At 42.8% G+C, this 13,975-nt stretch overlaps 1 protein-coding gene and 1 long non-coding RNA gene across 6 annotated transcripts in view; one reads left to right on the top strand and one right to left on the bottom strand.

The window, feature by feature from the left end:
• The window catches only part of LOC124292701, a 17,565-nt gene extending 12,866 nt beyond the window's left edge, over positions 1–4,699 (bottom strand). For 2 of the 4 annotated variants that reach the window (XR_006902573.1, XR_006902574.1), the window contains exon 1: positions 4,620–4,699. This is a non-coding gene — a long non-coding RNA (uncharacterized LOC124292701). Of the gene's footprint in view, positions 1–213; positions 350–1,849; positions 2,001–4,619 lie in introns of those variants that run through there. The other 2 variants (XR_006902575.1, XR_006902576.1) reach the window with 2 other exon arrangements.
• LOC107216973 (serine-rich adhesin for platelets) lies at positions 498–13,971 on the top strand. 2 transcript variants are annotated; one of them, XM_046730168.1, is made up of 10 exons: positions 498–820; positions 4,153–4,350; positions 6,855–7,305; positions 7,397–7,750; positions 8,799–9,046; positions 9,751–9,880; positions 11,361–11,501; positions 11,617–11,801; positions 11,869–12,092; positions 12,636–13,971. In XM_046730168.1, the coding sequence occupies exons 1-10, from the start codon at positions 743–745 to the stop codon at positions 12,784–12,786; spliced, it is 2,160 nt and encodes a 719-aa protein (XP_046586124.1). In that variant the 5' UTR covers positions 498–742; the 3' UTR covers positions 12,787–13,971. The 2 variants fall into 2 exon arrangements, with proteins under 2 accessions (XP_046586124.1, XP_015509805.1); XM_015654319.2 differs by lacking the exon at positions 4,153–4,350 and having other exon boundaries at positions 12,636–13,659.
• Positions 13,972–13,975: the final 4 nt, after the last annotated feature.

Here is a 13,975-nt window from a genome sequence, read left to right as displayed (position 1 = left end):
AATCAATAATAAACGGTATAAAAAAACCTGTGCACTTTTTTCGTTGCAGACCTGCGAGAGGGAAGACCTGAATCGTAACCGGCCTCCGTCGCGACTCTTCAACTCAATTACGCAATTGCCCTCGAAGCCTAACGCGATTACCATTCTCGTATTCAACGTCAACAATTTCGACGCGATGCGAAAGACAGTGGAAGGCTCCTTTCTCTACGATACCTCAAGTTTCGGATGTTCGTTCACGGGAATCACGGAGCTTTCCTGAGACAATCATACAACCAACGGAGTCGTTGAAAGTTTTCTCGTATAAAAATTGTCCGATCGAATTAAGCAGTGCGGAGCTTGATTTATCGTCTACTCGGGTTGATTCGCAGCGCGCAATAAAAGCCGTTCGCGATCCAACCTCTACGGATGTTTGCACCGCAACGGAAGAGTGTTTATTATTGCCTCGGAGGCGCGAGAACGGCTAATTAGAAACGGCCGAAGCCCCTCGGGCTCGAATTATCTCGAGGTATTTACTCGATCCAGACGCCGTGCGGGTCGACACCCATTGTACGCGCAGCTCTCAATCAATTGATCAAATTTGCTCAGCATTACGGTAAACCTGTTATAACGTAAACTTTTGGCGATTTCGATGCACGTGACGTAGGAGGTGAAACGCGTAATGTCACATCGACGCGCGCAGTGCGTCCTCCGAAGTATAACAGGTGCTGCATCGAGACGCGCTTCGCTTATTTAAAAGGTAGAGATGGTCGTCAGCGGAGGAAGAATGAAGGAGAGGAACAGGTTCCTGCCTCCCGAGGGCTTCAATGATCAATTGAAAAGGGTAAGTCGTTCAACAATCCTTGCGTAAAGATCCACGGAGAATCTAGTCGTCGTAAAACAAGCGTGACCATTCATTGCCATTGCCTGTCGTCTTGAAGGGTTTAACCTGGTCGCAGGAGGCCGAAATAAAGCGAGTTTTCGAGGATTTTTCAACACGTTGGGGTGACATTTAACTTCATTCTGATATTTTTTATTTGCGAAAATAATGATTTTTAAAGCTGATAGAGCCGATCTCCGGGAGCACATCTAAAAAGGCGTCTTGCGGTGATGAAGATATCTGTTGACCGGATCGTGTAAAATAAGAAAACAAAAACTATTTACTTAATGCGAGGTATTATCTGGTCTTTGATCGAAGGAATAAGAAAAATATTAATTTTTAACAAAACGGCGGGTTGGAAAAAAAAAATTTCGATTTTCCATAAAAATTTTCACCTCAATTTGCTTATAAAATGAAAAATATTTACCGGCTATAAAAAACCTTCGATCAAGGACTGAAAAATGTACCTATTCATAAAGCATGTGTAGAAATTTGTGACTGATCGGTTCAGCGGTTTCCGAAAAATCTTGCTCACCGACTTTGAAAACATAGTTTTGAGAAAAACGCGTTCTAAGTTTCAAAAACACTTTCAAGCACTCCCGGGTGTGTTTGCAAATGTGCGCGTAACTTTGAGAATATTTGTCGAATCGACATGAAATTTCCTGTGCATATACTCGAATGTATGTACATTAGGAAAATGAAAAAAAAAAAAACGTCGATTTGAAATCGACTGAAAACGGTAAAGATGCGTTGTTTCTCGAACTCGGACGTCATTCGCCCCACATTCAGGCTCTGGAATCAGTTTCCGTCACGTGAAGCTTAATAATTGGCGTGCGCACGAATATCGCCTGGTAGGTTCGTCCATAAAATAAGCTGTTTACACCCGATGTTGGTTCTCAAAAGAACCAGGGCTCGACCGAGAAGATGGTCCAGCGACGGAGCGCGACTGCGAGATTTCAGGAAAATTAAAATATCCAATTCCCAATAACAAACCTGGATCGATCCCGAGTCCAGGTCCCGAATCCTCTCCTATGATCGGCTGGAATCTTTCCTCAATCTTATCGGAAAGAAAACGGAGCCTGGACGCAGGTTCGAGTCCTTGAATCGTGACCTCTGACCCCGGTGGTTTAGTTCCCGCTGATCTTGGCACGGAAGAAATCCTCGTTTCTATTTCCAACTCCATCTACTTGGCACGAGAAGGATTTCCGATCGGAGCGTGCATGCTTTTGACTTTTTACTGCAGCCCGTCGCTCGTACGCTGAAAGTGAATTATCCCCGAAGCCGGGTCTCGGATTTTCCCCGGATGAACTTGGGGGAAAATTTATGGTGCAGGTTGCGGGTCGACGTGCGATTTTCGGGGAGGATGAACCCGGAGGAGGAATCGCTGGTGTCGCTTAGGCGCCGGGGAGAGGAGAAGAGAGGAGAGGAGAGACAGGCACGTGCTGAGCGTGACCACAGAAATAACGCGCACGTGTTCGCAGGCTTAATACTAAACCCGAACGTATTATACGAACAGAACTGGGCGCGACTCGCGATGCCAATGTGCAGCGTGGTAATTATAGGACATGTAGGCATGACGGTTTGTTTGCGAGGGATCCGGTGAAAAGGTGCGGTTTTGTTACTCGGATCGCTATCTTTCTCGGCAAGGGTATTTCAACCCGAAAATCCAATGGGGAATAGTAATTACATTTTTCTAATCAGTCGTGGACAAGCCCGTTAGGATGATTAATTTTTTAACTTTATGTTCCTTTTTTTCAAGATGCTACTTGAAAAATTTGTGACCAATATTGAGAAAAAAAAAATTGGCGTAAAACCTGGAGGAAGTAAGAAAATATCTAGAGGACCAATTATTGTAATATTTTGTATTTATTTTTACGTGCACACCTCACGGACTTGTGTATATATATATATATATATATATATATATATATATATATATATATATAGTTAATTTTTTCGTATCGTGTTCCAATTAATCATTATTCATAAAAATCATTACCGAAAACGAAACAAGGACATGATGGTGATGCGATAGTCCTATTTCGGTAACAAAAACTGTTATCCAAATTTCTACCAGACGATTAATCTTTCGGATGAAAGACGAGAACAGCCAACTGCGGAATTGTTAGACGTAGTTTGCCGTTGATTGGTGAACGATTAATTGGACCACGATGCAAAAAAAAATAAACTAACATATATATATAAGTCCGTAAAGTGAACACGTAAAAATAAATAAAAAATAGTACAGTAATTGGTAGCGACCTCTAAATATTTTCCTATCTCTTCCAGGTTTTACGACAATTTTTTTCTTTCAGTATTTGTTACAAATTTTTCGAGTGATTTTTGATTAAAAGAAAAGCTCAAAAATTAACCAATCTAATGCCCGTTCCAGATACTTTTGAAAATCTTTTCTTTCTTATATGCATCTATATCAGTTAAATCGGTGCCAAAGTTTTTTGTTTTCTTTCCACTTAACCGATAACTAATCTACCGTACTTCATACAGTCGGAAGTTTCCGTCGATTTGGTAAACTGATATGGAAGAACGAGAAAACCGTTTAAACACAGTTTTTATACGTAAATTTAGACCGATATCGATCAGAGAGACTGGGAGAAGACGCGAATTTCGAGATACCGATCCGATGCACGCTGATCTAGATAATAACAATCGTTTGCATCACGCGGTGCAAAAATGACGACGGTAGCGTATATTAACCGTCGTTTATTTTCGGATCCGTGTATGTAGTAGCATTAATCCGGCACGAGACCGCGGGGACGAAATCCGACAGGAAGAAAGGTGCCAAAAAATAAATGGGGGATCGGAAAACAAAACGAGAAGAGGAATAAAACAAAACAAAAAACAGACAATAAAAATAAAAATACAACACCAGAGAGCGTGATGTGAAAACGCTGCAAGACTAGGATATATTTAGTAACTAAAGGTAAACAAATAAAAATTAAAATCGCTCATAGCTACGGTATTAAACGCGTTCATGTTGCAGCGCAAATATTATACAATATCGGCACGTGTATGCATACGTGTGCGTTATATCCCGCGGTAATAACCTGTTGCAGATTGAAAAAATAAACGCCGCTACTCTTTGGCAATATAAAATCGCAGATTATAGCTGCGGATGTTGGAATTATACAAGATAGATATTTTGTTTGTATAAAATTCTTGTAAAAGCGGCGTAAGAATCAACTGACGTACGGATGCAGTTAAAGAATACAAGAAAAAAAATTTCCCCCAATACATCCACGATACCCAATATCACGTCGTATCCGAAACTGTTTTAGCGTATCAGGTCGAGCTGCGAGTTGACCGATTTTTTGACGCTGCTGGGGGGGACGCGACGGAGGTTGAAATTGCCAAGGTTTTCGCGGTCTTCACGGGGGTACGACTCCTTCTACCGCGGTCCCAAGAGCGGTGGAAAGGCCCTCGATTCTGGGACCAGATCGGGGTCCGACGGCACTGCTGAGCCAACAACGTACCAAGTAAGACGCCTCGATCCGTCTCGTTATAATTTACTTCCTCGCAAAAGTCATTGTTCGACGTTTGTAATATATACTTGGAGCGAGAAAACGACGCGTGCGCAAAAACCGAGGAGTTTCGAATTGCTTCTTTTTCATTCTTTGTTTTTTCTTTGCCGGCCCGCGATATTACACCGAGTTGCGCCTTGTGTAAATATAGCGCACGCTGAGAAGCGCTCGGCCAAAGAGAGAGAGAGAGAGAGAGAGAACCCACCACCGAAACTAACTACTACCTTCTCCACCTCTTCACCTCGTCTCGTCTCGAAGACGACGACGCGTGCAGAGTCGACCAGCACCCGGGGGACCGGAGTCAGATACTATCTGCAAAAGCGACGATACGCACGAAGTGCGCTCGCGTTTCGGTCCTGGTACCAATTTTTGTACCACTGTTCAAGTGCGTCCTGTGACACGGTACCAGTGCGATAACTTGCGGAGGCTGATTATTTTCTTCTCCTCCTAAGTCGTGTAGAAATTTGAGGAATTACGGGCGGCGCATCAAGCTCGAATATCCTAAACTTGCAGTTCGGTGTGTTGTAACTCTTCCGGTAAGTGTTCATTCGCTCAATGACACGAGTGCTCGTCGACTATTATTCGTTGGATGTGATTAACATCGTCCGAGTATTAAGTATGTTATAGACGGAATCTAAATGCGAGTGGGTGTAGAAATTGCGAATAATTCACAGTGCTAATCTCGTTGTAGGTACAGGAATTGTGGGTCGCACTGTTTGGTGATGAATTTAAGAGTGTTTTAAGGTATTTGACAGTGTCGCGAGTGTCAGCTGCGAGGAACAACACTGTTAATTAGCATTTTTCTCAATCTGTCACTTTCGCATTGACTAGCCGTTTTTTTTTTAATCGTCTTTGTTTTCAATCTAACGGATGCAGTAGGTACTTGTTCGAAAATGAGAATGCTGATGTTATGCTAATTCTTTTGTATTACAATGACATTAATAACGCGGTTTGAACTTGGGTCGTTAGTTCGTTGAGTGTAAAACTCGGTTTTGCCGCGTCTTATGACTGAGCGAGATTGATGAACGTAGGTGTTATACCTACGCGGTATTTAATTCCGACAATTTAGAGTCTCGACGTGAAGCTCATACGCGCACATATTCGCGGTAAGTACATTATACGGTGTCTCCGAACACGCCGGTGCTTTCTTCCGTCGTTCGGTATCTGCGAAAATTCGTGTCTTCGGCTCTGAATCACGGAAAACGCGTGAAATCGTAAAGAATTAAGTCGAGAAAAAAAATCAAATTTATCATAATAACCGCGTTTTTGGCACAGCCGCTGCTGGGAGTTTAATCGTCTAAGTTTGGCGGTAAACAGCTGGTGTTATTGTAGCGTAAACGTAATCACGGGTAAATTTTCATCGATCTTTGTACGTACACAGTTGCCTACGGATATCCGTCTACAGCTGCTCATAAATTCTGACATTTGCAATTCCCATCGAACAGGAATTCCAAATTCTAATTACTTACCGAATGCTTCCCAAGTTTCTATATCGGCTGAAATAAACCTACCGATGCCACGCCCGCGTGGGTTGCGGTGGTTATACATTACATACCCTATTCTTCGAATCGAGTCCCTCGAATTAACCGCGACACTCGTGTACGAGTCGGCGGTACAATTTTTTTTCCTGGTTTTATGATAAACTGTCTGGGATGGTCCTTTGAAAGGTCATTTTTTAATTTTGACACGCTCGTCCCTCAAATCGGCACCACATGATTCAAAAATAATTCCCTCTTTTCTTCAGATTTTTATCTCAACTCTAATCCGTGCCTCAAGAGGGTCGATTTCCCCTTCAAACTTTTTAGGGGCACGTCAAATCTACCGATTGGATTTAGATGAAATTTCGTGTAGCGGGGCTTTTTAGATCGCTGATTATGAATCTGAACTCATAATTTTTCAATTCAAAGTGGCGGATTCGATATGGTGGACCGACACCCCAAAAGTCACTAAATACTGTCATAATGGATCCACCATTTTGAATTTTTTAATTTCGAGTTCAGACTCGTAATCAGCCACTGCGAAAACCCCCGAGTACCGAGTTTTATCGAAATCAAATGACTTTGGATTTCGCTCTACCATATTGGATCTGTCATTTTGATTTCTCAAATTTTGAGCTCATAATCATCGTAATCAGCGACCCAAGAAACAAATATCCCGTGTCAAATTTCATCTAAATCCGTTCGGTATGTTTGCTGTACCCCTGAAAGGGTTGAATGGAATTAAAATAAAAATCTGAAAGAATCAGGGAATGATTTTTGAATTATGCGAAGCTGATTTGGGGGGCGAGCCGGTCAAAATTCAATGATGACCTTTTTAAGGTCCACCCTGAATTAAACAGAAGCCGTAATAGCCTATTTTCGATGATCCGAAGTGCCTCGGCCCATTTTCATCAGCTCACGATCCGCTCAATTTGCCAATTTTTTCGCCCAACTTTCACTTCGTCGTTTAAACGTTTGCAGAAGGTCCGCCGTATCATCGCCGAGCACAGCGAGCGGCAGAGTCGCTCATCCTCGCGACCTAAGGTTGGTCCTTCCTCGTCCTCGGGAGCGTCGAAGTCCAGGGAGTTGACCAACTACAGCATAGTTGCCTCGACTCGTTACGAAAACGCGCGGAACGGCCGCAACGGTTATACGGGCTTCTCCAGCTTCTCCGTCTGCGAAACAACAGCAGCGTCCTGCCAATCTCGTGCCGCTCTGAAAACCAGCGGCGGAACAGCCACCGGCCGAAGAAAGTCATCCAGGGTTAGAAATCACCAGGACATCGTTAACCTACCGAAAAAAAATTCCAACCTCCCTTTCGTCCCGGAACCGTCGAGAAGAACTCGTCAAGACAGCGTCAAGGTGACTCTGGTACGCGCCAAGGAGTCCAGGGACCTTCCCTGGGGACCGGTGTCCGTCGAGGACAGGAACGGTGAGTCTGAATTGATATCTGAAACGCAATTTTCATCTAGCCCTGGACTTTGGGAGGATATACGTTCCCTGTGCTGCTTCATAATTTTCAGGGTGTCCTATCGGGTACCAGAGAAGATTGCTCGACAAGGTTCCCCCGGGATACTTTCAGAGTAACGATATTAGGGAGCCGGCGGGAAGACCATCGTCTTCGAGAGGGAAAACGGCGCAGGTATTGCGGGAGAACGGAACCTCGACGGTTCTACCGGAGAGCTACAAAAATCGCGTGGAACTTCGCCGGTCGCCGAGCACAAGTCTGCCGAGTAGCTGGAAAAAGCCGACCCGTGTTGGCGTCAAGAAGTCCGTCTCCTTCAGCTCGGACACGAGCTTTCAGGAGAAGAAGTCCCTCTTCACTTCGAAGACTCACGCCCACGAGGCCAAAGTCTATCACAAAGGTGTTCTCCAAGGTAATCAACTTGGTCTACTCGAGTCGAAACTTAGCGCCTGCGTTTCACCCTACCAAGGTTCATGTAAACTTACTTTCAAAGAAACCGAACCTAGAAATCCTACATTGACCCTTGAACTCCAAGAAATTTAAGAACAAACCGTACATCGAACCTCCAACTTCTGAAAATTGAATTAAAGTACCAAACCCTACTCTGACGGTCTCGGTAGACGATTGAAACCTATTTCGACACTATTCGATCTACGGCTTCTTCATTGGATCTGCAACTCCTCCTTTACAGATGTGTTATTACAGCGACATTCAAGTGTTCACAGTGAATAATCCAAGGGCTATTTCGACATCACTTTGACAAGTTTCAATAACATTTGGAAATTAAGTGTCGCATTTCAACTGTATTTATTCAACGTTCGTACGAATACAAAAAGCCTTTAAACTGATTGAATATACAGAAAATGCGATTAAACGCGTGTGTAAACCAATTCTTATTTATTGCGATTTTAATTTGATTTCATACGTTTTAATCGTATTTTTTTTATTTCGATCATAATCAATCAGAATCGATTAGGATTTTGAACGTTGAAGGAGGGTTTCAAACGAACAGGTTTAACCCCACCTCTGGAGGGTGAAAGGAGGTTCCAAACATACCCTACTTTGAGCCTAAACTCGGTAAATCGGTAAATTTTGTACATTTTTGTCGTCAAAGTAGGATCTGATATTGGATTGAAATAGAACCTACTTTACTATCTTTAAGCCCTACGTAGGAGTTCGTTTAAAGTAAGCATTAAATTTCGACTCAGGTACTCTCCACTCGTTTAGTTTTTTGTTTCTACTCTTTATCTCTCATTTTTATTCCATCACTGATTCCCAATCTCGATCGGAGATCTATTCTCCTCGTGCACAAGTCAAACAGTCGATGAATTATTGCCCGTCGATAAACAAAGCCTCGAGGCTATTGACAGATCGTGTTAGAAAAAGACTGCCGGTCGAGACGTGTAATGATCAGTCTTGTCGAAGTCGACTCTTGATCGTTAAATTTCTTACGTCCGCAGATCGGGCATCGCCGATTTTCGAAAGCCTGCGAGACGCCGTGGCCACGTCGCCGTCGCCGACGGCCACGACGACGACGACGACGACCAGCACTACAACTGCAACAACGACGAACCTCGGAGGACCGTTGGCCCTTGTCAGGGCGGCCCGTGACGGTAGCAATTCGGCCCTCCGGCAGATGATGGCGAACGCAAGAACGCCGCAAGGCGGCCGGGAGATAAACATAAACGCGCTTGACGCCAGCGGCAGGGTGAGTGTGCGTTTTTTTTTTTAGCCCCCCGCCCCTCCTCCTCCTCCTCGTCATCCTCATCCCTTTGTTAAACGCGTCGCTATAAATACGGACCGATGAATAGCGGGTAAAACAGCGCTTTCGGAATCCCCAGCAATGCGAAACGCGGATTAATTCACATTAACCGAAGCCACGGGCCGTTTAAATATTCCGATCAAAGCGCTAAACGTGCTAAATGAACCGTGTAGCTAATTCGCGGGTGATCGTTGCAAAATCCCCACAGCATTAGTAGTCGTTGTAACGACTTTTGTCCAAGGATTACACGATTCGCAAACCGCATGCGGCCTCGTTAGGCGTATTATACCTATACACCATACGTGATTTTTCTATAATATGTACCTACTGTTGCTCATTTCTGCAGACCTTAATCGTCGTTCAATATATAAATACGCTCATTTCAATACCATGTTGGTCAAATTGTCGTACACCTTAATTATTATTCTGCAATTGCGCTCTGAGAGACCAAATTAATCTACTCATTGCTCTTTATACATACCTACCTTCTATTTACAATCTATGGTTCTTGACTCTGTGTAAAATTTTATCTTTTCAACTTATTCTGTTGCACACTTTGTATTCATTGTATTTTTGCCTTATGATCGTTAGAGGCCTTTGACAACTAAATAAACATTACATTGCATTAAATTTTTTTGCCCCGATTTTAGACTGCCCTGAGCTACATGGCTGGGGATGGAGCTGCGGCGATGCTTGAGGCTGCCCTCAGCTTTCCGGAAGTCGATGTCAACCTGCCGGACAACGAGGGTAACACACCACTGCATTTCGCCACTCAGGCCGGTGAGCGTCAGCGTTATTCAATAATCATTGAATTAGTAATCTACAGATTGGTTGTATAACTATTTTGCAAGACATTGCGAAGAAACGATGTAAATCTTGCTTGGTAGCTTGGCGCAGAAAATTTTTATTGTGAAAAAATCCAAGGATATGTGAAATAGAAATGGGCCATTAAGAAAAAAAAAAAGAAAAAAATCACAACAAAGAGAAAAGAAAAAAGAAGAAATCATGTCAACAAGAAAACTGTGCTAAATTCGTGATCTGTCAAATTATTCTTGGCCAGGTTTCAAAATATACCTACATAGATTGGCTGCCCCATTTACGAATGATTTTACACACCGATCGCGGTCGCCTTCTAATAATCAAAAAGCGGGTCCGCGAGTTAATTTGACATTTCGTGGACTCTCGGGGAGCCCTCCCTCCCAGGCTGCCAAATTTGATGAGGCCTTTTATCTCGACGATTTTATAGACAATTTTCTTTTTTTCTTCGATGAGACCTTATATTTTCTTCGCACATTTTGTTTCTGAAAAAATATTTATATTCTAATGCCCAGCTGGGAATCGTTGACGGTTCAAGAGTTCCGCGAAAGCTCGGTTATAAACCTCGGCGCGGAGCGTAAATCAATCAATTTAGAAGGTGTTATTAATGTTTCCATCCCTCCTGCCTCGAGCTCTCTCAACGCGGTTCCTGCATGTAGTCCAGGCTTTCACCTCCTCCAATCGAATTGCTTTGTCGGCTATTTTCAGCCCCCACCAATCACATCGCCACGCGACTATCACACTATGTCGAGCAAACATTTCCCTGCATCTGTGTGCGCCTGTACAATCTGCAGACGCTTACCAGCCTACCTTCATCCTTCGTTCTTTTTTCGGCGCCCCGATAGCTCTTCCAAAAACGAAACTATTCGGCCCTGAAAATGCTCCCACGCTTCCGTTTTTCCTAGGACGGAAGTCGTCGCCCTTATTACGCACATACTGAGAAAAAACCTATTTGCAACTACTCGGGTTTCAACGTTTCACCGATTATTCACAATGTTTAATCGATTTCAATTCTACCTGCGATTGCGCCAGCCTGTTTAACTTAACATGTAAATTGAGGACTAACGTCGACAGACAAATATCATTTTTACAATGTCAAGTCAAAGTGATGTAATAGGCGGTAAAAAACATTCTCGTAAACATAAACAATAGACATGCGTTCGAAACTTTCTTGGCTTGACCTGTCTACGATGATTCCTTTGTCTGAATTTTGTTTAAGCTGTTTTTAGATTGTGTACTAGCTAAAACAAAAAAAACTTTATTGAACACACTTTGCATGATTATTTCCCCAGGAAAGTAATTTTGGAGTGAAAATCCTGGTAATTTCCATAGTTTATTATGTAATCGCAGCCCTCCGACGGATTGTGCAGTTTCAATTTCTTGTCCCCTCCTCCGAGTACTTTCGAAGCATAACGGAACTTTACGATCTTATATTGTTCTCCAGGCCAATTAGAATGCGTGAGTATCCTTCTGCAAAGGTGTCCGGGGATAGAGGTTGACGCTCGAAACACTTTGGGATTCACGCCGTTGATGAAAGCCGCAATTCAGGGCAGAACAAAGTGCGCGAAGATCCTTTTATTCGCTGGTAAGTGGTACGGGTGCAATTAGATTATCTGAAAAAGAAAGAAGATCAAACGTACTCTTGCGCGCTGCGTATAAAGATATTTTCTTCAAATTTCTACACTCCAAATAAATTCCAGGTGCCAATCCAACCCTCAGAGACTACGGACGAGGCTTGCGAGCCGAGCAATGGGCAAGATTCTGCGGTAGATACGTTTGCGCCGAGGTAATCGAGCGGTTCGCGAGGCACCGACTCCTGGAGCGAACGACCTCGTGTAGATGGGGAAGCGAACCTGAGCTGGCGGCGAGAGTACTCCAGGGCAAGGTGAGTCCCTGGTGAAGAAGACGACGGGCTAGAAGAAAGACCTGACCCGCGACTTGACTGTTCACAGGTGACCCCGGTACCCACAAACCTGCCCCCACAACCCTCGACCCTCAAGTCGAAAATACGGAGGGTTTTCAGGACCAGCTCGGGTCCTGACAATCGCAGCTTTTCCCTCGTCTCTCAGCTGACCAGTGCTGCTCTTTGTGCAAGCAGCCCTGCGCTTCCGAGACCTGGTGAAGTGCCACCTGTTGTGAAGAGCCTGATCCGCCCTTTGAGCGTCCCTCAGCTGAGGTAGGACGATTTATTCAAATCAGGGTGACCACTGGTCAGGGAATTCTGGAAAACCTGGAAGTGTCATGGGATTCTGAAATTCTGGAATAGTTAGGGAAATGTCAGGGGTTTTTGTGGAAAGTCAAGGAATCGTTGACTAATTTTTTCTTCATACAAATGCATCCCACAATTATTTTAAGTATTAGATAATTTAGATGGAATAGAAATTTTTTTACCATCGCCGGAAGATTCTCTTCAAACTTTGAATATTCATAAATATTATATATGGAAAATACGTATATTTTTTTCAATTTTCTGTAAACAATTTATCCAAATTGGTCAGCGAAAATTATAAAATTTTTATCTGGAAAACCTGGAAAAGTCAGGGAATTTCGTGATGGAGATTTAGTGACCATCCTGTGGAAGCTGGTTTATTCATCTTACGATTTCGTTCTTCATGAGAGTCTCTCTAAACTTTTGATGTTTACAAGTTTGTCGCCAACAAGATCGATTTCTATCTATCTATGTCTCTCTCTTTCTTCATAACGTGTGTGATATTTACAGAATCACACTGGTGCCGTCGTCCGACGGCGCGCCGCTGGTGGGTTGTCGGGCGGGTGAAAAAATTCACACAAACTTTACGGAGAAGATTGTTTCCGAGAAGATTGAATCATCCGTGTCAAAGCCGCCCAGGTCGAAAAAAAAGAGCAAGTGAATCGCTAACGTTGCTTGTCTATCTTGCTGATTCTGGCGAGCAGCTCGGCCACCCAGGCATTACCACCTACCTATGTATAATACGGAGAGACAGCCAAACGGTATATGCCTAATTCACGATATATTACACCTAGTATAGGTTTACACTTTTATGTATTGTATTATAACTACTATTACTCTTATTGTTAGTCCCGTGCTCACTATGCAATATTGCTTATCAGTATCCAGCGAGCCCGAGCTACGTTGAGATAACGACTCGTATCGTGGTCCCATTATATGCATATATCTTATTGTATACCGGCTCGTTTTCAAATTGTAAACAACGAATGGCATACCTTTCGTGCCTTCAATTAGCCGTGGGTACAGCTTATACGTTTGAAACGATCAGTTATATGGTGCCATATATCAATTTACTCGTTATTTATTTTTCTGTCCTATCGATTTAATATTGTCGCAATGTTATATTACGCTATCTGTATATTGAAAATTTCGAGGTGACCTAAACACACCGTTATAAGAATTTGAAATAAGATTACCTCAAAGTTTCTCCAAGAGGTATTTTATAGTTGTACAAAATTGGATATTCTCTTAGGAAGTGAATGAATGAAGAGAAAATCGATCAGAAATTCACCCAATCGTAACGGATAAACATGAGTTCGCGTAGACACATCAAGTTGAAACACTGTCTTTGATCACAAAGACCCTTGATCTTCATTAAATGCGCTCTTGAAATGTGTATTCGCAATAAACTCCTCACAGCAGAATGTAGAGAGCTAAAATATAAAATAGTTTGCCTAAGCAAAAGTTACAGTATATACCTCAACGTTTTATCGTTTTGCGTAACTGAATAAACAGCAAGTATCTCGACATTGAATCCAAGACGTTCTTCAATTTGATTGAGATTGCCGTAAAATATCCGTTACAAAGGGTTAGTCATGGTGTAATAATGACTGCGTGATCTGAATGCGTAAATTTTACAGCGTACATCAGTTTTAAAACCGAGAAACGCAAAGGTATAAAAACGCGTGTGCGGTTGAGGGGAAAATCGAGAAAACGAAACAGGCACTCGTAGGGTAAACAAGAGAATTGCATTATTTTATAAACGGAGTCTATACGCGTGTGTAAATTGAACTTTTTATAAGAAAAAAAAGAATGGAAAATAAAAACAATTATGTTAAAATTAAAACACC

Source organism: Neodiprion lecontei, chromosome 2 (assembly GCF_021901455.1).
Source record: "Neodiprion lecontei isolate iyNeoLeco1 chromosome 2, iyNeoLeco1.1, whole genome shotgun sequence".
Lineage (NCBI taxonomy): Eukaryota > Metazoa > Arthropoda > Insecta > Hymenoptera > Diprionidae > Neodiprion > Neodiprion lecontei.
This window is presented reverse-complemented; position numbering and strand designations above follow the sequence as displayed.